The following is a 22,663-nucleotide window of genomic DNA, read 5'->3' on the forward strand; positions in this document are numbered from 1 at the left end:
ACAATATTATCAGCGAGATTAGTGAAAGTGGTAGAAACAACAACGGGAGTAGTGAAATAATCAATATTAATACGGCAATAGTAAAAGTAACAATAATTACGGCGGGAGTAGTGACTATCAATATTAATGCGGCAGTAGTGAGAGTAATAATAATTACGGCGGAAGTAGTGAAAGTAACAATGATTACGGTAAAGTAGTGAAATGTTATTATTATAACCCGGGCGAAGCCGGGCATCAATACTAGTTATAAAATATTATAAAACCGTCTTTTTAGGGTAAAACTACTAAATGATTAATTAAAAACTCATTTTCTTTTGAATTTAAGTTTAATTCAGCTCAGTTTAGTTCAATTCAATTTACCTCATTTGTTTACAAATTAACTTTTAAGTTCAATTCAATTCAGTTCAGTTCATCTTTTCACAAATTATGTTTAACTTAACTTCATTTTAACTCTATTAAGTACAATTCAGTTCTTTTTAATCGAAAAGAATCTTAATAAATAAACCCATAAACCGCTTTCATATGACCAATTGATTTTAGAGTCCATTTTTGAAATAATGGTCAAAAATAAAATATTTGTCGTTTTGGGTCGGTTTTGAAAATATTTGTCAAAATGGTGTCCACGTAGGCTCGGGATTTCTAGACCTGAAACACGTCACTACTAATGGCGTGTTTTGTGAAGGAAACACGCCATTAGTAGTGGCGTGTCTTTACAAATTTTGTTTTCCTCAACTGACTGAACTTTTTTTAAAAAAAAAAAAAAAAAAAATTACAGAAGACACGCCATAGGGGGTGGCGTGTTTCCCCTCCGAAACCCGCCATTCCCAATGGCGTGTTTGTTTTAGTCCATTTTTTAATGAAGTTTCTTTCCCTACTCATTATAAACACGCCATTGATAGTGGCGTGTTTTAGGTCCAGAAATCCCGAAACTACGTGGACACCATTTTGACAAATATTTTCAAAACCGATCCAAAACAATAAATATTTTATTTTTAACCATTATTTCAAAAATGGATTCTTGATTTTAAGATAGATGATTTTTATAAGTAAACTAACAATCTTACCCAATAATTTCGCTGTTAAAGACCTGAGAACATAGAAATCAGTGCCAATGCTAAGCCATCCATTTTATCCCAGGAGTCACAGTCACATTCTCAAGTATCAGGGGTCACGCAATTCTTTTTTTTTTTTTTTTTTTTGGTGCTATGGGGTCACGCAATTCTGGTGTCCACTAAAACCCATATAAATCAATTTCCATGAATCTCGCCTTCCCTGCATGCTAATCTGCAACTGCATTAATACCTTTTTAATCTCCTGTTATTATGGAGTCTTTTACCCTTAATCCTTGTACTTTCAGAGCTATTTATCCATTAACAACGCTTCATTTATCAAGGAAATTGGAATATAGAGCATTTAAGCAATTGGGTTATGCTTATTTTTCACTCAAACCTCAGTTTTCTGCTAATGATGCTGGGTTTCGCTTGTTTTCTCACGCAGGTTGGTCCTTTTACTTGTGTTTGATTTCATTTTGCTGCACTATTTTCCGGCCAATCAGGGGCGAACCTAGAACTAAAATTTTGGGTAGCGAATTTTCCTCTAGTTGTTTTATACTTATGTTATGGTCTCATATTTAAAATTTTTTTGGGAAGCGAGTAATACCCTTTGCTACTAGGCACGCAGGTTTCCCTGCGGCCCCTAGAAAAATTCTGACAGTGGTAAAGTCGTCCCAGGCCTTATCCACGCCATATAATACAGTCTAATTATTGAAATAACGGATTTTCTAACATGTGTGCGTTTAGGGTACATGTTAATAAGTTAATTATAGAAGGTTTGTTGAGAATATTTCACTAATCATAGTATATGTGAATTTGTACATCTATTTTTCATGATTTATTCTCAACAAAGTTTCTCTAGTTAACTTATTAACTGTGTCCTGCCCTAGGACATATGTTAAACAATTCTTTTTTGTAAACAGTGAAGTAGCAGCTTTGCTCTATCAATTTTTATTTCATGTTTTGTATGTACATAGCAAAGTCGCTACTTGGTCGTCGACCTATTCTCTACAAATAGTTTCACCCCAACTCCTATTTTTTGTTGGCTTTGTTAAATTGTGTAAACATTGAGTGATTAATGAGGAGCAAAAACCAATAAAGTGAGCGATTGAAATGAACATGAACTAAATAGAGCTAAAGTCGAAAGCAAGGCTTTACCCGAATGACTTAGATTTGAGCTAGGTCTAGAAAAAAGCACACATTTTTGGAAAACAAAGGTAATTTCTTTTTGTTGGGGAAGTGGGTTGGGTTGAGTTGTTAATTCCAACTTTGGGATTTCAAAAAGTTGTTAACTACAAACTTTGGGATTTCAAAAAGTAGTTAACTCCAACTTTGGAATTTCAATTGTCATACATGTACATCAGTACATGTAGAAGGGCAACATCCAGTCACTTGCCGGAAAGTTGGCGTCATGAGCAAATTTCAGGGCTACATTGTTTCTAATGCAATAGACATTACTTCCTATTGCCCCGAGGACTCCCTGTGTTACCAATGTGTGTTAACAGCTCAACAAAGCTGTTTCCGAGTGACCCAAATGAATATTGCATCAAGCATTGCATCGAATGAATGCACATTGTTTCTAATGTGCGATGTAATTTCACAAGTAGGGCAAGTAACTCGGCTTCCTATGATCCTTGATTCTTATTTATCATCATCACACATAGGTGATAGGTGATAGGTCATTGCTTTAGCTTTAGTATCCACAACTTGAATGTATATTCTGATTTCTGAAGTGAACACAGATGAAAAATATCTTGCCAAGTGTACTGCCATGGGAACACTTGGCATGGAAAAGCAAGAAGAAATACTAGAAAAAAATTATAGTGAAGATGAGACAAAAGTAAAGAAGTCTGACAGTGAAGAAATAGAGGAAGGAAGCGTGGTCGAGGGACAAGTGACAACTTCTAGCAAAGTGACCCACAATATCATCTTTGTTACATCTGAGGCAGCACCGTACTCCAAGACTGGGGGTTTGGGTGATGTATGCGGTTCTTTGCCTATTTCTCTCGCTGCACGTGGCCATCGTGTTATGGTAGTTTCTCCCAGATACATTCATGGTAAAGCTGCGGATAAAGTTTATGCTGGAGCGTTTGATGTTAACTGTCGCATCAAGGTCAACTGCTTTGGAGGGGAACAAGAAGTGGCCTTTTTCCACGAGTACAGAGCCGGTGTTGATTGGGTATGAAAATCTAATGGCCTATTTTCAGTCAGTTCTTATGAATGGAGCATTATGGTTAAAGTGATTTTATGATTGGTGACTTGGCGTTTCTTTATTTCTCATAGAAGTTCCGTCACTCAATGCTGTAGGTCTTTGTTGATCATCCATCATATCACCGACCTGGAACTCCGTATGGTGACAGCTTTGGTGCCTTTGGTGATAATCAGGTAGTTTTTGAGTCATTACTCTTGGGTTGGTTGGATTGAGTGTAGTTGTAATGGTGGTAATATAGCGGAAAACAAAGGATAAAGGAAGGAGATGAATAGAGGTAAGTCTTACCCCATTAAAGTGGGTAATAGCTACTGCCCTTCTCTAGGGTAATGCTGCATCACTCCCCTATGGCAGTAATAGTTTCCCTAATCCCTACCATGCCTTCATATTCCCTTCATCTCCTGTTGTCGCCCCTTTCCTTTTTAATTTTGAACTTCATTATTCTGGTGATCAGTTTTTATTCCGCTGAAGCATTTAACTTATTGTAGCTGTTCTTTGATGAACAGTTCCGGTTCACCTTGCTTTGTCATGCAGCCTGTGAAGCACCTCTTGTCCTCCCGCTTGGAGGCTACACTTATGGCGAGAAGTGTGTATTTCTTGCTAATGATTGGCATGCAGGCCTCGTACCAATGTAAGTTAATTTGCTGATTTCTCTTTGCTCCTTCTGAAGTTACTTAAGCTCTCTGCTCTGTTAATCGCTCCTTATAGTGTCTAACACTCGCCTTTTGAGGACGGCCACCTTAAAAGGTTCACTTGCATACGATGGCAAGAGATGACCCTTTTTAGCAATTAACCCATCTATTATCATGTTGAGCTTGAACCAGTTTGGCTCTTTGCAAAGGGTACTATGTCTTGTAGAGAAAGTGGACAGTCATGGTTTTTTGAAGGGAGTAATCGAGTTTATTGCTCATTATGTCTGTTGAAACTTGAAAAGGCACTATATCTGCATTTAGGAAGACAAATTTGATATTCCGAAAACAAAATCTTGGTTCACATTTGCCAGTAAATCCACTGGAAGCTTGTAATTTTTCACTTTTTTATACCCTGGCCTTTCTTATGATGCGGGCAAACTATAATAGTGTAATTATATCAAATTATGAGGTTTTCTATGTTGTGTTTTTCTGTTTTCAGTCAGCGACCTGCGTTGGAGGTCACCACATGAGTTAAAGGTGTTAAATAAATGCTGATCGTTGTGTATGTTCTTAGTCTGTTGAGATCTGACATATGTCAAATTTATGCATCTTGAAAGATGAAATTTCAATGGGGACGTTATATCTCTGGCCTTGTATACAGATCGATTTTTTTACTTGATACTCTATAATTTTGCTGCTTAACTTCTGAATGCTGCTAACTACAATTAAGAATAATAACTTGTTCTTTTTGTAGACTTTTGGCGTCTAAATATCGTCCTTATGGAGTTTACAAGGATGCACGGAGTTTACTTGTTATACATAACATGGCTCATCAAGTAAGTGGCCTATGGACCTGTGTTTGCCCCTCTTTTGAAACTCTAGATTTAAATATAAGGATTAAGGTTCCTTCGACTTGCCCATTTCAAGTGGAGCCGAACAATCAGTATGTTTGGTTCCGGATTATGATAGAATAAAGCAAAATAATTCATTAGACTAGTTGCACCTCTTTTTATTGTGAAGTTAAAGTCATTTGATGCAATTTTTCAACTCTCCCTTTCCCGATTACCCCGCCATCTTCAAGAGCAGTTGAGGGACTAGGGTGGTGGCGTTGTTTGTTAAATGTTTTTTTATCCATTGAATAAGATTTTTCGGCCATTATAATCTCAGTTTTCTGCAACCGTCAACAAACTCAAAATATTATATATCTGCAGGAAACAATTTTTTTAAAATGTAGCTTTTCTGTCGTCATTGATTCAAGATGAGTGATATGTGAGGAAACATGAGTCTGAACGAAATGCCCTCAATAGAGCAGAACATGATGTTGCTATGTTTTTTTGGAGTTTCCAAGAGTGGGAGAGGCTACACCTGTTAGTGCTATCTATTGATGTAGATTTTTCGACTTTTGCCAGGGTGTGGAGCCGGCAGTTACTTACAATAACTTAGGGGTGCCACCTCATTGGTATGGGGCACTTGAATGGGTGTTTCCAGAGTGGGCAAGAGCGCATGCACTTGACAAAGGTGAAGCTGTCAACATTCTCAAGGGGGCCATTGTGACGTCTGATCGAATACTTACAGTTAGCGAGGTAATGCTTTCATATTAACTTTGTTGAGACTGCTGGTGAGTGCAGGTATAAGTTGGGAGTTCACAAGATTTCAAATCTGTTTTATGACTTCGAGGCTTATGTTATAAACTTTGCAATATGGTTCTTTTTATGGTATTTCAATAATGTTTATTCAACAGAATTCTTCTTTAAATTGAAGCAGGGATATTCCTGGGAAATTACAACTGTGGAGGGTGGATATGGTTTGAACGAGTTACTAACAAGCCGAAAATTTGTTCTGAATGGTAATACTAATTGTGCATTCCTTATGCTTTAGTACATAATACTCCATACATAGGAGTTACTTCTAGCTAATAGCACTTCAGCTTGATACATGCATGATGTGTTGATACTTTAACTTGATACTTTAAAACATCCGGCTCCTATTGATTTTTGTTTTCTTTTTTCTTTTGATCAGGAATTATAAATGGTATCGATGTTTCTGAATGGGACCCATCTACTGATGCTCATCTCCCAGCTCATTACTCCATTGACGATCTCTCTGGAAAGGTTTCATGTTCTTTTATGTCTCTTGAATGCTAGATCATATAGGAAGATCACTCACAGCACAGTAGGAGCTTTACAAGTGCTCTCCGAGGTGGTTCCCATTGTCGGAGAGCAAAAATTGGTGTTTTTTGCCCACAGTACTTTGCTCCCTGTGCTGTCCATGTTTTCTCCCACAAGAGCGATAGTGAGTTGGAGTAGTTTTTATTAGTTACCGTAATTTTTTTTTACTAAATTAAGTAGAAAAGAGGTTGGTCCAGAATAATTCCAGATATGAGATGGTAGTTTTGTTAATCTGGTTGTAAAATGGATTTTTGCTCTCCAAGGATAGTGTGTAAAGGCGGTCACAAAATGGATGTTACAATCAGTATACCTATGAACCTGGGCTACCAAATTTGCTCAACCTAGGTAGGGCTGGGCACCGGTGCGGACCGGACCGGAATCGGAATTAAAAAAAATCATGGACCGGAGACCGGACCGGAATTAAAAAATCCGGGTCCGGGACCAGACCGGAATTAAAAATTCCGGGTCCGGGACCAGACCGGAAAAATTCCGGTCTTGGACCGGACCGGACCGGAATTATTTTTACATATCCTCTTTTTCAAACTCCGGTCCAAAAAACCGGACTGGTTGGACCGGAATGGACCGGATTAAATTGGCGTAAACTTGTTTTTTTATATAATATTTAAAAATAAAATAAAAAATACAATAATTCCGGTCTTTCCGGTCCGGAATTTTTAATTCCGGTTCCGGTCCGGTAGATTCCGGTCCAGACCGGTCCATTTTTCCGGTCCGGACCGGATTATGCCCACCCCTAAACCTAGGTCACCGGATTCACTCGACCCCTAGCGAATGGGGATCGGTTTGAGGGTATTATAAAACTTATACTACCAATGTATTGTGAGTTAGACAACTCTGCTATGAACCAACAACAACTATGTTAACGAGTTGACTGCCTCTTTCAGGTGCAGTGCAAGATGGCTTTGCAGAAGGAGCTTGGTCTTCCTGTTAATCCTGAATGCCCATTAGTAAGACAGACTCTTTCATACTTATATAGTGTTAACTGCATTCCTTTCTTTAATACGGAGTGGAAGTTAAAAACTGACCTGTTTTCTTTAGATTGGATTTATTGGGAGGCTCGATAACCAGAAAGGTATCGATATTATTCAAGCAGCTTTCCCGGAGCTTATGCAAGACGATGTGCAATTTGTAAGTTGAATTTAATAACTTATTATCAACTTGATGAGCTCTATGGTTTTACGGTTGTAGGTTTCCAGCCACGTAACTCTAAAGTACAACGTAGTAGAATGCCACATTCCCTAATGGCATTTAGAATATCAACACCAGAATGAAACATTGTCTTACCTTGTGCAAGAAAATTCAATCTTGCTTATTGTTAAGTAATTTTAATTAAATACGGAGTACTTCGTTAAATGACCTCTACTGTAAGGCGCAAGTGTACCAGCTAAGTTATCGATACAGAAGTGAAACTCGAGCATCTCACGTACAGAACTTGAACAATAACGCCAATTTTTTCCTTCAAAATTGCATTTGCCATTTTATTTTTGCACTCAAAATTGCATTTGCCATTTTATTTTTGCACTCGTTGACTCTAGTATGTAGGGTATTTCTCATTAGTCCCGAGTTTGCGATTTTGGCAGAAAAGCCGTTGCTTCTAGTTATGTGTCTGATGAGACTTATGGTTAATTATGGAAAAATTTGAGAGAGGCTTGTATGATGTGGCATTATAAGAAGCTGACCCAACAGTATGCATATGTACTCATCATTTAATTATAGGGTTAATGGGTTGATCTCACATTAAATTCGTCTCATATAAGTTTCTGAGATATGTATGTATTCTGCTTCAGGTAATGTTGGGCTCAGGGGACCCGAAATATGAGAGTTGGATGAGAGCGACAGAGGTGGCGTACAAAGACAAGTACCGAGGATGGGTTGGATTCAATGTCCCAATATCTCATCGAATAACTGCAGGGTAAAGTGAATTAAAACTATGGTTGTTCTAGTTAACTTTCAAGGGAATCAAGACCCTACTTTTTTTTCTGACTCGAGTAAGATGAACAGGTGTGACATCCTTTTGATGCCTTCAAGATTTGAACCATGTGGACTAAATCAGCTATATGCGATGAGATATGGAACTATACCAGTGGTTCACTGCACCGGAGGACTACGGGTGAGGATTGAGCAGAAGTTTTTTTCGGGTTCCAAATAATTCTGCTAATCACGACACTCTTAATCATGTTTGCAACTTCTCTGATCTCCTCAGGATACTGTCGAAACATACAACTCATTTTCAACTGGCCCTGATGGCAGCGGTACTGGGAATGGGTATGTATAACTCAACATAAAATATGGTACCTCAATATTTAGGTCTTAGAGAGTCCGAGGGGGGCAATGGCTTCTTCAGGTCCTAACTCCTATCGTGGTATTAAATCTAGTACGTGATATAGGTTTTAAAGGTTACAAGGACCACAATTTAAGGACGTAATAGCTGCATTATAGCGCGCTAGCACATTGACTGAGATCAGGCTTTGATGACGAATGAGTGATGACCATTAAGTATTTAAGAGATTGTTAGATCAAGACTGAAACCGAGATTTAGGAAACTGTTGGGTTAAGTCTTTCTTTGGTGATTCATTTGTTATCACTTGTGATTTCAGAAAGCTAACATTTCGTTGTTCCATTTGATTGACAGATGGGCGTTTGCTCCGTTGACAAAAGAGAGTATGTTGGCGGTGAGTTTACATTATTATTGTTTCTTCATAAACTCTCGGAATGGATGGTCATATTTGGTACTTAGTTCCGGCAAGAAAAGTGGTTTGATTGTCCATCCATAACTTTTCCAATTACCAAATATACTGCGAAATATAAATTCTAGTGCTATTTACTGATGCCAGAGGCCCAGACCTATTATACACGAGAAAAGTGTTAATACTGCTAAACCGGTTTCATCTGAAAAAAAAAGCAGTTCAAAGATATTTGATGCCATCGGGTTTTGAACCTAGCTTATGAGCTAGCTAGATCGACCCATTAAAGTTGTGCTTTCGACCTTGATCTCATACTGGTTTAAATTGATCATTCTATTAAGAACATTAGCATTCCGACTTTATTGGCATGGGCAGGCTATAAGAGACGCACTGAAAACATATAGAGAACACAAACCCTCATGGTTAGGATTGATGAAGAGAGGCATGGAGCGGGACTCCACATGGGACACTGCTGCAGCTCAGTATGAACAGGTTTTCGGATGGGCCTTAACTGATCCACCATACTGCTGAGTTCTGAGAATGGACCAAGTCCTCTGAAAACTGCTCAGGTACTTGAGAAAACACGACAAAGTTAAGTACATAAGGAAAGAGAGCAAGAAACGGATTGGTCTATCATAAGCAAGACATCGGCGACTGCACAAGCTACTCGTTCCGAACTTGTCATTTTTGTTAACTGATTGGTCTATCATAAGCAAGATTTTCGGAATCATGTAATTACTTATTTACTTGTCACTGTATGCTCTTGCATATATGTAAATCAGTAAATGTAGAGAAATTGTAGGGCTTCTATTCTATTGGCCTTTGCCCTTTATTATTAGGAGTAATTTACGTAACCCTTATTTCATTAATATCTCCGTCTTAAATAAGATTTTTTTTTTTATCGATATCTTTTTATGTTTACAATGATGGTATCCTGTAAATTTCTCTACCTTGCGTTAAGGGTACTATACACAAAAGGTTACAAATGAAAGACATTTTAAATAAAATATGCAATTAGAAAACCAAGTCGGATAAAAGTACTTTCTGTTATGATATAAACAAGTACACGTCATAATTTTCGTCTGTGATTTTAGTTTTTGGGTACTAATAATTTCGGCCATGACAACCTTACCTTAATTACGAGAGAAAAAAAAGAATGTCATCAACCGAAAATTATCCGTCCCTGTGTGCCAATAAATTATTCTTTAGATATTAGTCATTTATTTCCTCCTACAATTAATTTGCCTTAATGTTAATTCAATATTTTCCCTCCTAGCAATTAACGCCCGTTCCCGCCATTTATCGAATGTCAATAAAATAATAATATTTGATTTGAAATTTAACGGTCTACTACTCTACTCCTAACCAAATCTGGCAACGGTAATTCAAATTTGACCAACCAAACATCCCACTGTCCATTCTACGTGGCTCAATTCCTCTTCCGTGACGGTTTTACATTAATTAATACTCCCTTCCCATGGTGTTCGCTCCATTTTTTTTAATATATGTAAGGAGTATTTTATTGAAATGAGTATATTTTTTAAATATAACTTGTCGAATTCTATAAAATGTCTATTTTTATATTGGTCCTTTTTTTTTTCAAAAAAAATTTAGTTTATTTTATATTTGTTTGATTAAATTATTATTTAACTACTTTGTTTGATATTCATATGTCATTATTAAATTATTTGTGCTGTAAATGTTGATCTTTTTTAAATTTAGATAAATTATTTAATTTTTATTATTTTTGATTTAATTTTTTTAAAATAATCAAGTCGTGTTATAAACTGAAATTAATTTGGGAAATCAGCAAGTTTAGACGCCTAACTCACAAAAAACTTGGCTTTTATGAATTAGGAATAGGATAAAAGTAATAATTGTTTAAAGATAAAAGAGAACGTGCAAGTGAAATGGAATGAATTGAAATTTTGGTGGATCCTAAAGAAATTTTCTCTTCCTTAAGTTGTCTGTCAAGTTTTTTTTGGTGTTGACCAGGAGTATCCCCTACCGACAGCTGGGGCAAAGTTGTCTGTCAAGTTAACAGCATTAGAACCCGATAGATTCTTATCACTGGCCATAATTGGCACAGGTGGAGGCGGATATGAGATGTTCCCTAAGGTATGATTATCCTTAACAACGGAATGGAGTAAGCAAGTAACTGTCTCTGCCTTGGTGCGCCTTGATTTCGTTTGCATTGGTTTCCAGATTCGATTTCCTCAGCTTTCGTGGAACGATTAGAAAACGCCTTCATTCATTTCCTCACTGTACTCGTGATCGCACTCCAGTATGTGGGAAAACTATTGGATAAATTCAAACCGGTCAGGGTTGCTTCTGCAACATCGAAATAAGCTACCTCCGACTCCTAGGCACGGCCGAATAAATTCAAACAGAGCCTTTTAGACATTAAGCTATTCGAGCAATCTTAGAGATCCCAAGAATAATTTATAATGGGGCAAGCAAGTTCTTTCAATTTCCTCCGTTTCTTGTGATTTAATTGTGTGTTTATCACAAGTACAAGTTCATGTATAAGTCCGTCTCATAATAATTACACATCTTTCGGTGTCTTCACTCAGTATACACTCCTTTAATCCCGGTAAAGAACTTTATTTCAAAGAGACCAAGAAGAGATATAAGAGAGAAATTAATTTTGTTTCGACAAAACTCGGCAACAATAAAAACATAAAGAACTGACCTAAATACCAAAAAAAAATGGACAACACAAAAAAAGTACTCCTTTTTAAGAACCCGTTAGACGAATAAGGCTAATACAATGAGCAAGTGATTCGAACCTAATGCACATTATTGGTAGAAAATTGCGAGTAGGTGGTACGTCATTGAGCAGTAATACTCATGGTATGAAACCCGTTAGAATCAAAATTGATGGTTTTCGGATGAGCAGAAAGTGAAACTGCGGCCTGGCTTTTAAAAGTGTTTTTGGACTTAAAAACACTTTTTGGCCACGCAAATCTTTATTTAAAAGCTAAAAAGAAATTTCTCAAAAGCCGAAAAACCATCTTTTTGCCCCTAAAAATAGAAGCAGCAATATCAATTTGATGCTTCTGCTTTTGTAAAACACTTCAAGAAAATTAAGCTTGAAAAACAAAAACTCGTTTTCAACAAGTTAGGCCAAACGTGCTCTCAGGCTCCCTAGATTTCTACACAAATGGGAAAGAGAACAAAGCCTGGGGTATTTGGGTTGGTTTAGCTGATTTCCAGCACTCGGCCACTACCGGATTAATACACAGAAAACCAGATGAAATAGAATTTGTTGGGATCAAAATGGCATTGGACCTTGTATTGATACCGGATAATATTCAGTATTACACATGATTGACTATGTTACATAGAGCTGAACAATAATTACGAACAAGCTAAGCTCTGGATTTATATACGGAGTATATAATAAAACGTACCTGAAAACATACAAACTTGTATAAGGCCGTTTTACACCAACTTTTTGTAAAACCAGTTACTGAAAAGATTAAACGACCCTGGACTCATTTGATACTGTCAGTGACCATCTTAGCTAATGTTCCTTTTTCTATTGTTCTCGGGTATTTTACCATCAACAATAATCCGTATTAGTTACTAACGCCTTGTATATGTTTTTAGTGATTAATTTAGCAATTTCTGTGATTCTCTTAGCTTAAATCTTGATGCAATAATAAAATCGTTTTGACAAGAGACTTACTCCCAGAAAAGTCTGCAGGTTTAGTATTCATCCAAGTAAGTAAATAAATTGTCATCTTTCTTTGACTTGCGCCTGCTGAGCAATGCCTTGAGCAGACCCTTGCTTTTGCTGGGGTGTCGCTCTATGTCTTTTACCTTCTCCTTCTCGTCATGAACTCTCATTGAAACCGATTTCCATGATTCAGGGAGATACTGTCGACAGCAAGCAAATTTTCAGGAGAAAACGGTTTTCAGGGAAAATTTAGTATAAAATTTCCTTTTAAATATACTTCAACACTGCACAACATAGAATCAAATTGTATTTCCTCCTCCTATGAAAGTTCTTCCGACTTTGACTTGTACAAAAAACATACGAAAATTGAAAGATTCCGCGCAGGAAGATTATCAAAGGTTAGCCTAAAATGGAAACTAGGGGAGTATAATTTGTTTGCTTACCCGTTGTCTTTCATGGGAAGAATTTGGAGTGATTGGCCTACTGGGTTTGGGTGTAGTCGCCCTTGACGCAACAGAACCAGAACGCAGAAGTGGAAACCGAGGTGGTGAAACTGACCGCTTGTCTGATAATCACATTAATATTATCAGAGACATACTTAAAAGAAGTACCATGAAAATAAGAATGCATGTATTCTTTAAAACTGACCTTTCGTTGGAGTGGAGCCCGTAAAGGAGAATAACCCGGGTGACTTAGAAGTCCGAGAAGGTGAAACAGAACGTCCTCTTCTATTTATCACAAAAAGTAACCACGATAATAGTGTTAACAACTTTGTCCAATTTTATCTACAGAATTCACGGATAGTAACATAACGCGGTTTTATATCAGCATTCCAGTAAAACCACATGTCATCTACCCATATGTCCTGTACAAGGTAACTAGTATACGTTGTTTGAGTAAATAACATGCGGTTTTACAATATTTTAGTGCAAACCCGCCTTACAAGAGACTTTTGTGACAGAATTACCTTGCAAAGGAAGGGGATTCTTTAATAGTGGGTGGGGTTCCTCTGATTTTAGACGGGGTATCTCTGATCGTGGCTCTAACAGCTAAACAATTAAAGAGAATACATGAACAGTAAACTTTAGGTCAGGTTCATGAAAAAAATTGAACATTTAACCTAGCTGGAAAAAGAGTGAAACCTACCACTTCGGAATTGAAACCAATCATCTTCATCTATGCCACAATCTTTGTATTTTAGATTCGCAAGATTAGTACGGTCCACGGTCTGTCCAGCTGCAAACAAATAAATCATTCAGCACTTTGGCTACACTATGCTATAATCGACATATAAAACCTCAAAATGGACCTTTATCGCATCAACTATTTAGTATTAGGGGTCCTAGGAAAAAAAAAATTGGGCACTTTGCCAATTTTTGCAAAAATATAAAATGTAAAATTTTGTATATAATAGTACAATTAATTTTTTTGACGGGAACTCCAAATAAGATTTTCCAGGTCCGCCATTGAACTGGAAGTGCATAAAAAAGGCACTCTTTAAGTTCCCAATAAAAGTGCAATTAGAATTATGGTCTTGCCTGGCAATACGTATCGTTTATGGTATCTTGGTGTATCTATGACTGAGCATTGCTGTGCTATGCCTTCCCTGTCAATGTACTCTTGGCACGTACGCAATCTCTATGATAGAACAGCAGCAAAGATACGGGTCAGAAACTACTAGGTAGAGGTCAGATGTCAGAAGTCAGAACTATACTAGTTAAATCTCTGCTATGACTAAGGACACTCCCAGAACAAACCAAAATTACGCCAGTTAATACTTTGCGGTAATGAATGTTACTGTATTGTTACATAGCCGGATAATGAGTTCTTCAACATCACTCAACTAGCCTTTGCTAACATAGTCCAGAGTTTATGTTTGGTTTGTAATCACAGTACAAATGTAACTATGTAAGATAGCCAGATAGGGTACAACAAAGCGGTTTAAAACATACAAGAAAGTGTAACTGAAATACTGAATACATCTTCTCGTGCACTGGTGTATGCATAGATTGAACTTACGTCCAGCCAGATACGGCTGTTTATTATAAGTTTATGTCTAAAAGCGCTTGGAAGAAGAATCAAGAGTTTCAAATTCTTGACTACTTAATGCGTTTTTTTTATATTCCCAACTGTCGCAGTCCTTACAAACTGCAATGAATAAATTATACACACAAGCATGCACGGTATAAAGGAGAACATGATTTACCTGATCAATGCAAGATAGACGCAATTCCGTCACAGACACTTGCTCGATCTTTTCATCAAGAAGATCATTGACTTTGTAGGTCACAGAACCCAAGTGATCTACTGTGTTGACCAAAGCTTTAATAGCATACTCCTTTAATGTTTCAATCACTCTGAATTGATGAGCACATAATAGCAAACATCAACAATATACACAAAATGCATATAAAACAGGGAATGGTTAATATTTAATAAAGTGGGCTTACAATTGTTTTTGGTCATCATTCGTGTAAGATGACTCAAAATACTCAGCTGCAGTGTACAACTGGCTTCGCAAATTTTTCAAGTCCTAAACACCGTCAAAATGGAGAAATGGACGATTAGTAAGAAGTTTGTATCAAAAAAAATTAACAATGCAAAACATAAGTAAGAGTGTTAGTAGAACAATATGCATTTCCTGAGCTAAAGAATTACCTTAAGGCTGTCCGTAAAGAGTAAGCTTTCCTGCATAGACGCTTCATCGTAGTTGGAGGATCGAGGATGAACAGGCACAGTGGTGGCAGCAACCCGGGTTACCATGGAGATGGGAAATGGAACTTCAGGCTTCTTTTACCTACAAGAACCACCCTCGATTAAAATGAATAGCTCAAACCAAAGAGAAAATGCTGGTAATAGAAAGCAAGATTTTAAACGTCCAACACTGACAACGATTTTAAATCAACACTATGAACTCTAAACACTCTAATCTATGCAGAAGAAGCTAAGGAAAATCCACAAAATATGGTAATGATGAAATGGATTAAGGGCATTTCACTGTAACATGATGAATAAAAATTTGGTAAGAGATACTCCATCCCTTTCAGAGATACCTTTCGATGTGATAACGATTTACATTTCGTATTTGAACTATCAATACCTGTATTTTTGTCCGTATCATGGACTTCAAGGAGGAATACTATATCCTAATGCAGTGGCGGAAGTGCGGAACTAGGGGGTTAGCAGAGGCACTCCTCCACGCTCACGCTGGATAGCGAAAATTTTGATGTTTTAGTTAAAATCTTGGATTTTTTTTTTTGTTTTATTTTATGGTATTACTAGTTCGCCCCCGCTAAGTTAAATCCATAGGCAGTGCCATTTCTATTTCTAACTCTTAAATTTAGTATAAATACAAAAATGGTATTTCTGAAAAGGATGGAGTAAATTATAAATACACTCATTTTCAGCAGGACATGCCAAAAAAGGTGGTATTGTAGACATAATTACCCATATTCATGTACTATCCACACAAAAATCACACCAAATTTGAATACTTTTCCTTTCCACTGATTAAAATTAATCAAAAGAGCTCAATTTGTCTCCCTACTTTGTCTAAATCTTCACCAACACACATTTGTAAAGAAAAAAATTGTACTACCAAAAACATTCTCTTAAACCTCTAATTCACATAATTACTCACCCGTTCCAATCATTTGTTTACCTTTAATTAAAATATTCCTCATGAAGAATATAAAAGGTAAATAAATGACTGCGACAAAGGGAATATATGATTGTTCAGATAATTCAGAGGTGTAAACATTTGATCACACTTATTTTATAATATGAATATTCAACCACATTTCATATAAGAAATAAAATACTCATTCCGTTTTAATCATTTATTTACCTTTTTGTTATTCTTCCTAAGGATATTTGATTAATCAATGGTAGAAAATGAGTATTTTTCAAAAATCTCACTTTCCAACAGCCATTTCACAGTCAACGAGATTATAAACCTTACATAACTAAAAAAACACACAAATGCCAACTAAAAAAGTCCTGAATTATAATCAATACATATTCAAACAATTCTTACTTGTGACGGTCAAAACTTATAACGGCAATCACAACCAATTTATATAATGTTAAAAAGAAAGGGGTTGCGTGACGCCGTAACTTAAGACGGTCACAAGCAATACTTGCTGATATTCAAATTACTTGCACCAAATTTATTCTTTGGACATGATCATAAAAACCCACCTCCAAAATTTCACATAATTTTACATACATTGGAACATATGCATTCAAAATAAACAACCCAATTCAAAAATTTAAACAACAAACAAATTTAAAACCATAATTCAATGAGAAACAAACCTGTTATTGAATATATCACCCTGCACACAAAGATTCAATCTTTATCCAAAAAAACTGCTCAACAAATCAAAACAGCAAAAGGGTAATTCCAAAATCGCAGGAATTATAAGTTTCATAAAAATCACAATCAAAATAACAGAATTGGGATTGAAAAGATTAAATTTTGATTAAATTGGTGGTAAGTTTGTGAAATTTAAGTATGAACCCAGTTAAGAAAATGAAAAATTGGACGAAAGATTATGAGAAAAGAGAAGGGAGTGTAGAGGAGAGCACGTCAGAAGATGATGAGCAGGGAATGTGGGTGGCTTTCTAGCATGGAATGCGGACTGACTGATTTTATTTAATGTAAAAATTAATGTAAATACTTTAATCCATGCTTTTAAGAAGTTGGTGTAATAGTCAACTCCAATTCAATTTTGTTGGGGTAATTGTTTCATCACTTTCTTGGATATAAATGTCTTCTGTCGGTAAGATGAAAATAATCTTGTCCAGATCAATTCTTTACATATGTTATTTATGGGCAGAAGGTCTTGTTTGTGACCATCACCAATTCTACTCACTTATTCTTTCACTTGCATCTCGTGAGAAGTCAGAAGTTTGTGAGGATAAATGTCTGTTGCAAATGAGAATTTGTGATTTATGAGTGGTCTTATGGCGTATTCTTTTCGACTGAAAAGAGTTGAACTGTATTTAATGGAATTGAACTGAACTGAATGAAGCTAAACTGAAATAAGAGTTTATTTGTGAAGAGATGGGATGAACTGAACTGAATGAAACTGAATTTATTTTGAAATGAGTTGAAATTAAATCCAAAAGAAATTAAATTAATTTTTTTTAAGTTGTTTTTAGTGTACTCACTCTACCTAATGAGAATGCTTGTTTTTCTATCTTACTTATCCAAAATCATTGCTTTGTTATTAATGAGAAAGGTTGACAATTTCTCTTTTCTTATCGGTTTGGACAGATCATGAATAATACACTCAAAATATCTAAAATTTTCTAAAGATGTTATGTTACATTAAGCCGCTCTATCAAATATTTAAGTATCACATTTTTTTTTTTTGGCAGCGTAAGTATCACATTAAGTCGCTAATTATCAAGAACTCTAAGAGTTTTCATTATAATTACCTATTTCGCGGTTTTTAATTAACTATATTCTATATAGTTGCATACTTGCATGGGATTAAAGAAAAACTTGTGAATGTGTTATGGATTTTAGGGAGTAAAGAGACAAAAGAAGTTGAAATCCTTTACAGTTTTGTATCAAGTTGAATGGTCCTAAAATGCAGCAACATGAGAGTTTAGATGTTCAATGTGGTCATACATACCTTGATTGTAACTGATAGTCAGAGGACCAAAAAAAGAATATTGCAGCAATCTCCTTCGGTTGTATGTATTGCCAACAACCACAGACATGATTGAAACACCGAAAATGACCTGATCACGACTTTTTCCTTCCGCTATGAAACCGCTCTAACATAAGAGCGGTCATAACACCACTCGGAAACATATAATATCTTACAAGCCCGAGTGGCAGAGTATATTTCCTCTTTGATGTTACCATTCCCCTAAAATAAACGTAGTTTTTGCTTGTTATATTCAAATGGTCAAATCAGGTAGTACAGTACAAAGAATGTTCTGACAACTACCATACTTGCTGCAGCAACCAGTTTGTCCAGGAATCATTGGAAACCAAAAGCATATGATAAGAGAAAATTTAGTCAACTCATCTGGGTAGGAATAATCTATACATTATTTTTCCATGACTGTTTATTTACATACATAATCATACATCTATATGCATATACCAAAAACGATTTAATTTCAGTAAAACCCAATAATCAGAATCCGATGATGGAGACAGTTGAAAGCCGGAGTGAACTGTTGTTACTTTCGGAAGTGAATTCCATCGCAAGTCAGTGTACCTCCAAGATCTCCGATGATCTTAGAAATGCGGACCTCAAGACCCCTTTGAACATCCTTAAAGAGAGACTGAATAGTATCAGCAAATCGCTTCATGTCAAAACTGGCAGAATCCTTGAATTCATGGGAAATCCCATCTAACCCTGACGCGATTTTGGACTGTATTTCTATCAGTTTCTGTCCTGATGCCACCATAATTCTTTGTAACTGAAACGTTTCCTCTAGGAAGTGTTCAAGTTTTCTAGTTTCCTCCTTTGTTCTCTTCGAGTTGGATCCTCTTTGCTGTAAATTTAAGTCTTTCTCGCCCTGAAGATAACATCACATGGGAATTTTGTTAGTGAAACGGGTAGGGTTAACAACAAAAATAAGTAAAATTTAAGAAAGGCAAAATTCAGTAAAGTACAGTGATTACAGAAAACAGGTCCTTACCATCCGCTTGCTAAGGTCATCGGTCTTCTCTTGGAGGGACTGATACCTGCTGACTTGTTTATTAAGCAAAGACAGCAACAGGCTAAAACCCTTTGTCCTTCCATTCTCGGATTCATCATTTTCCTGAATTTCACCGCTTTCTTGCCTTCCTGTTAGCCTATCAAGCATAAGAAGCTGTTGATTAAGCCGCTTAATCTTGTAAGAAACACCTAATGCATGAATATCCACTTTCCAAGTGGATCCATCTCTCCTATTCACGCTCAGTTTCTCCGCTTCTTCCTTCCCAGTTTTCAGACCTCCGAGACTTGAAAACTCCATACCAGACGAATGCAATACTTGCAATGTTTCTTTTTCATCAATACTTTCAGCTGGAGATAGGAAGGTTGAAGAACTGTTGTCTTTAGATACTGACTGATGTTTCTCTTCATTTCTAGCTTCTAATTCCGCCAGATTCTTCTTGGCATTTTCTTTGTCAAACGAGTTTTTCTTTATCAGCTTCACATTGGACCTGGAAGAGCGTAACTTAGCCTTCTCGGCATTCAATTGGTTTAATTGCAAAGACATCTGATCTTGCAAGGCTTTTAGTTCAACTTCTCGGTCTCCCAATAATGTTTCCAGTTTGAAGTTATCATGCCGAAGTTTAGACAGGTCTTTGGTAAGGCCTTCAATTTTAGACTGCAACTTCTTTGACTGCAATTCTGCGCTTAGTAGCCTCCACCGGCAAACTTCTAGCTTATCATCTTTCAAGTGCATTTGCTCTGCAATAGAATCTAACTCGAGTTGATGCCTCTTCTCAAAAGCATTACGGTACATTTCGGCCTCTAAATGAATCCACTCATCTAATTGAATTGCTTCATCTGAAAATACAACAGCAATAAATGAAAACAAAGAACAATACAGTAACCAACAACATAACCCTAGTCCCTTGAAAGGCTCCCGCCCATGACGAGGTAAGGGGCCCAATTGCCCAAATGTACACACACAGGCTGCTTTTGCACGACACATAATGAATTGCATCATCAAATTACATTGACCAACTGCTCCTTCACACAACTGAAAGCGCACACGGTTTATTGAATTCCAAGATAGAGAATAACAAGACTGGCAACAACAACAACTAATCATTATCTCACAATATGACAGGGCAGAAACTTACCCTGATTAAAGCATTTATCAGGAAAGCTTTTGTCGTAATGTAGACAGTAATCTTCAAGTTGGTTTCTATCATCAACACCAAAATCATCCAAAATATCATTGTTCGGATCCAATTTGGTCTGATCAACATCTGAAACTCGAGCGGATGCATAGTCATCCTCTCTTGCATCAGGGAAGACTTCAAACCTGGAACTAATTTGTCTAGATAGCATATTTCTCAGTGTTCTTCTCCCAAGCTTCGAGTCAGGAACTCCCCTCCATCTATCAATCTCAGAATCATCTTTATTCCTTCTTGATTTTGTCAACTTGCCATCCAATTTTGATTTTCTCATCATTGCAAATAAAATCTTGTCCTTTTGCTCTGACTCTTTACGCATTCTCTCAATCGCCACTGACAGCTCTTGAACCATCAAAACTGCCTCCTCCTTTTCCTCAAACAAGTAATCAAGCTGTTCCTTTGCAGCTTCACCTTGCCTAATTGCTCGACCCAACTCAGCTTCGAGCTGTCTTTGGTTCGAAACAAGCTCAATGAAAGCCGTCTTTTGCTTCAAAAGCTCAGATGAATGTTCTTCCGCTTCACGCTTGGTTCTCTGTCTCAATTCCTCCAGAGCATCTTCCATTGACTTCACCTTTCCCTCTAACTCACCCCTCTTCTTCTCCACATCCTCCAAAATCTTATCCTTAGATTTCACTGAAAAATCCATCTTTTCAAGTTTTCCATTCAATTCCGAAATGGCTTCAGTCTTTCGTCTATCCAGAATTCGCATATCATTCAAGAGCGTTCCAATCTGATGCTTCAGCTTCCTCCTTTCAATAAACCAGCTTTGCTCTTGTGAAGCATAGATGCTAGCAACTTTCTCATTGGCCTTAGCATCTTCACTTCTCATTCTTCTCAGCTCAATAATCTCTCTTTCACAAGACTCGAGCTTTCGACTAAGCTCACATCTTTGCACCCTCCAAACTAACAATCCTAAAAGGTGAGCACTCCCTAGAAGCATTTTATCCCTAGTATCTGAACATTTCTGAACTTTCAAGGATTGTTCTGATAAGTTCTTCAGAGAAAAAATGGCGCAAGAAATACCAAAATACATTGCACATAAACTGTCATCTTTTGCCTCCGACAGAATTAGACACGATTTTGAGACACCCTTATGTTCCATTACAAAGGTTTGCTCCCTAAAAAAAAGCAAAGAAAAAAAAACCAACTAAAAATGTCAGCTACTTAACTTGGGTTCGGAATCCAAAGAACGAAGCGACTACAATCAGTTATGGAACAGAGAAACCAGATCAATTATTCTCACAAATATACCAGATATTCCACTTGCACTATAGTTTTAACACAAACATTGATGGGACAAATCATACAGGAAGACAGAACATGATAATTTTTAGGAAATGCAGTAGAAAAAAGTACAGAAAACTTACAGTTTAACCAAGAAATTATGAATCTTCCTTGAAATATAGACAGAAGTAAAGGAATGTGATGAAAATGAAATGTGGCAGAGATTCAGAAAATAATAATATCTAAAGCCAATTGGACAGAACTTAATAGATCAGAGTTCTAACTTCTAAGGTATCATCAACTGACATTAAATACCAAGAGAGTGACAACAATATCACAAATATAAAATTAAAACCGTCTTATAATGTGAGACGGTCTTACTCAATAATTATTGGAACAATATAAGCTTTACACATGTAAGTCTGCAAAAAACCAGTAAAAAAAAGAACTTACAGGGTTGCAAAAGAAAATGATTGACTGCAAAATAACATGCAAATTTATACTGTAGTTCAGAGATTAGTTAATGATTTAATACTTTATAAAACAAATCAACTTGCAATTTTTTTTTTTTGCATCACACTTTTTTTTATCAGCCATCCTTCTCTATTACAGCTCTAAAATTTTCTTAATTCAGAAAATGAAAAGGGGCTTGATGCCTAAGGTTTTTGTCACCATTATTTCATTGGATAAAATATATAATGTGAGAAAGGAGTAAAGAGACAGCAACATTTATACTTCCAGGGTGGCTTAAAAGTACCTTAATCAGAAAATAAAAGGGCTCAGATTTACACTTCACTTTGGTCTTATGTCGCGTGTTCGACACTCGGACACCAACAGTACGGCACTTTGACATTTCATTTTAGACCAAAAAATTGAAAACATTGCACAAAATAATGTATTCGACACTCTGACACCGTATCATGTCCAACACTTGCAGCCTAGTCAGAGTAACGTAAGTAGTAAATCTTACCCCCAATGTAAAGCATTGGAAGTTCAAAATGTACGCAGTCTTACCCCTACACAATAGAGCGGTAATTAACCGATTACGACTTCTGAGCATGAACAAAATCGGACATGTCCAATAAAAACAAAAAACTGCCCTCTCCTGAACT

The 22,663-nt window shown here is 36.6% G+C and overlaps 3 protein-coding genes across 7 annotated transcripts; 1 reads left to right on the plus strand and 2 right to left on the minus strand.

The window, feature by feature from the left end:
• The first annotated feature begins 1,207 nt into the window (after window positions 1–1,207).
• Window positions 1,208–9,668, plus strand: LOC141656736 (starch synthase 1, chloroplastic/amyloplastic). Of its 2 annotated transcripts, XM_074463758.1 has the most exons (15): window positions 1,208–1,497; window positions 2,795–3,231; window positions 3,360–3,437; window positions 3,768–3,892; window positions 4,648–4,729; window positions 5,303–5,476; window positions 5,658–5,739; window positions 5,913–6,004; window positions 6,964–7,026; window positions 7,118–7,207; window positions 7,867–7,991; window positions 8,081–8,189; window positions 8,283–8,344; window positions 8,712–8,751; window positions 9,139–9,668. In XM_074463758.1, the coding sequence occupies exons 1-15, from the start codon at window positions 1,323–1,325 to the stop codon at window positions 9,292–9,294; spliced, it is 1,890 nt and encodes a 629-aa protein (XP_074319859.1). In that variant the 5' UTR covers window positions 1,208–1,322; the 3' UTR covers window positions 9,295–9,668. The 2 variants fall into 2 exon arrangements, with proteins under 2 accessions (XP_074319859.1, XP_074319860.1); XM_074463759.1 differs by lacking the exon at window positions 8,712–8,751 and having other exon boundaries at window positions 9,139–9,254.
• A 2,351-nt stretch (window positions 9,669–12,019) lies between these two features.
• Window positions 12,020–17,151, minus strand: LOC141656737 (protein ABIL2-like). 3 transcript variants are annotated; one of them, XM_074463761.1, is made up of 11 exons: window positions 16,763–17,094; window positions 15,104–15,242; window positions 14,896–14,978; window positions 14,652–14,802; window positions 13,984–14,083; window positions 13,592–13,681; window positions 13,413–13,494; window positions 13,094–13,173; window positions 12,889–13,010; window positions 12,455–12,645; window positions 12,020–12,176 (listed from the first exon to the last, which is right to left on the minus strand). In XM_074463761.1, the coding sequence occupies exons 2-10, from the start codon at window positions 15,206–15,208 to the stop codon at window positions 12,475–12,477; spliced, it is 984 nt and encodes a 327-aa protein (XP_074319862.1). In that variant the 5' UTR covers window positions 15,209–15,242; window positions 16,763–17,094; the 3' UTR covers window positions 12,020–12,176; window positions 12,455–12,474. The 3 variants fall into 3 exon arrangements, with proteins under 3 accessions (XP_074319862.1, XP_074319861.1, XP_074319863.1); XM_074463760.1 differs by having other exon boundaries at window positions 12,028–12,645; window positions 16,763–17,151; XM_074463762.1 differs by lacking the exon at window positions 16,763–17,094 and adding an exon at window positions 15,546–15,633 and having other exon boundaries at window positions 12,028–12,645.
• A 1,317-nt stretch (window positions 17,152–18,468) lies between these two features.
• LOC141656738 (uncharacterized) lies at window positions 18,469–22,275 on the minus strand. 2 transcript variants are annotated; one of them, XM_074463763.1, is made up of 4 exons: window positions 22,005–22,275; window positions 20,271–21,445; window positions 19,115–19,971; window positions 18,469–18,991 (listed from the first exon to the last, which is right to left on the minus strand). In XM_074463763.1, exons 1-4 carry the CDS (start codon window positions 22,040–22,042, stop codon window positions 18,650–18,652), a joined length of 2,412 nt encoding a protein of 803 aa, XP_074319864.1. In that variant the 5' UTR covers window positions 22,043–22,275; the 3' UTR covers window positions 18,469–18,649. The 2 variants fall into 2 exon arrangements, with proteins under 2 accessions (XP_074319864.1, XP_074319865.1); XM_074463764.1 differs by having other exon boundaries at window positions 21,695–22,012.
• Window positions 22,276–22,663: the final 388 nt, after the last annotated feature.

The sequence above is a fragment of the Silene latifolia genome, chromosome 5, assembly GCF_048544455.1.
Source record: "Silene latifolia isolate original U9 population chromosome 5, ASM4854445v1, whole genome shotgun sequence".
Lineage (NCBI taxonomy): Eukaryota > Viridiplantae > Streptophyta > Magnoliopsida > Caryophyllales > Caryophyllaceae > Silene > Silene latifolia.

Excerpts from the sequence above, each read along its gene's own strand:
- LOC141656737 (XM_074463761.1), bottom strand. The coding sequence starts at position 15,208 with ATGGTAACCCGGGTTGCTGCCACCACTGTGCCTGTTCATCCTCGATCC. Across the intron at positions 14,803-14,895 it reads AATGATGACCAAAAACAATT|AGTGATTGAAACATTAAAGG; the intron begins GTAAGCCCACTT and ends TCATCAATTCAG. Across the intron at positions 13,174-13,412 it reads GAATCCCCTTCCTTTGCAAG|AAGAGGACGTTCTGTTTCAC; the intron begins GTAATTCTGTCA and ends TGTGATAAATAG.
- LOC141656738 (XM_074463763.1), bottom strand. The coding sequence starts at position 22,042 with ATGTTATTTTGCAGTCAATCATTTTCTTTTGCAACCCT. Across the intron at positions 21,446-22,004 it reads TCATTTTCTTTTGCAACCCT|GGAGCAAACCTTTGTAATGG; the intron begins GTAAGTTCTTTT and ends GCTTTTTTTTAG. Across the intron at positions 19,972-20,270 it reads TGATAAATGCTTTAATCAGG|ATGAAGCAATTCAATTAGAT; the intron begins GTAAGTTTCTGC and ends TTGTATTTTCAG.
- LOC141656736 (XM_074463758.1), top strand. The coding sequence starts at position 1,323 with ATGGAGTCTTTTACCCTTAATCCTTGTACTTTCAGAGCTATTTATCCA. Across the intron at positions 3,232-3,359 it reads ACAGAGCCGGTGTTGATTGG|GTCTTTGTTGATCATCCATC; the intron begins GTATGAAAATCT and ends TCAATGCTGTAG. Across the intron at positions 5,740-5,912 it reads CCGAAAATTTGTTCTGAATG|GAATTATAAATGGTATCGAT; the intron begins GTAATACTAATT and ends TCTTTTGATCAG.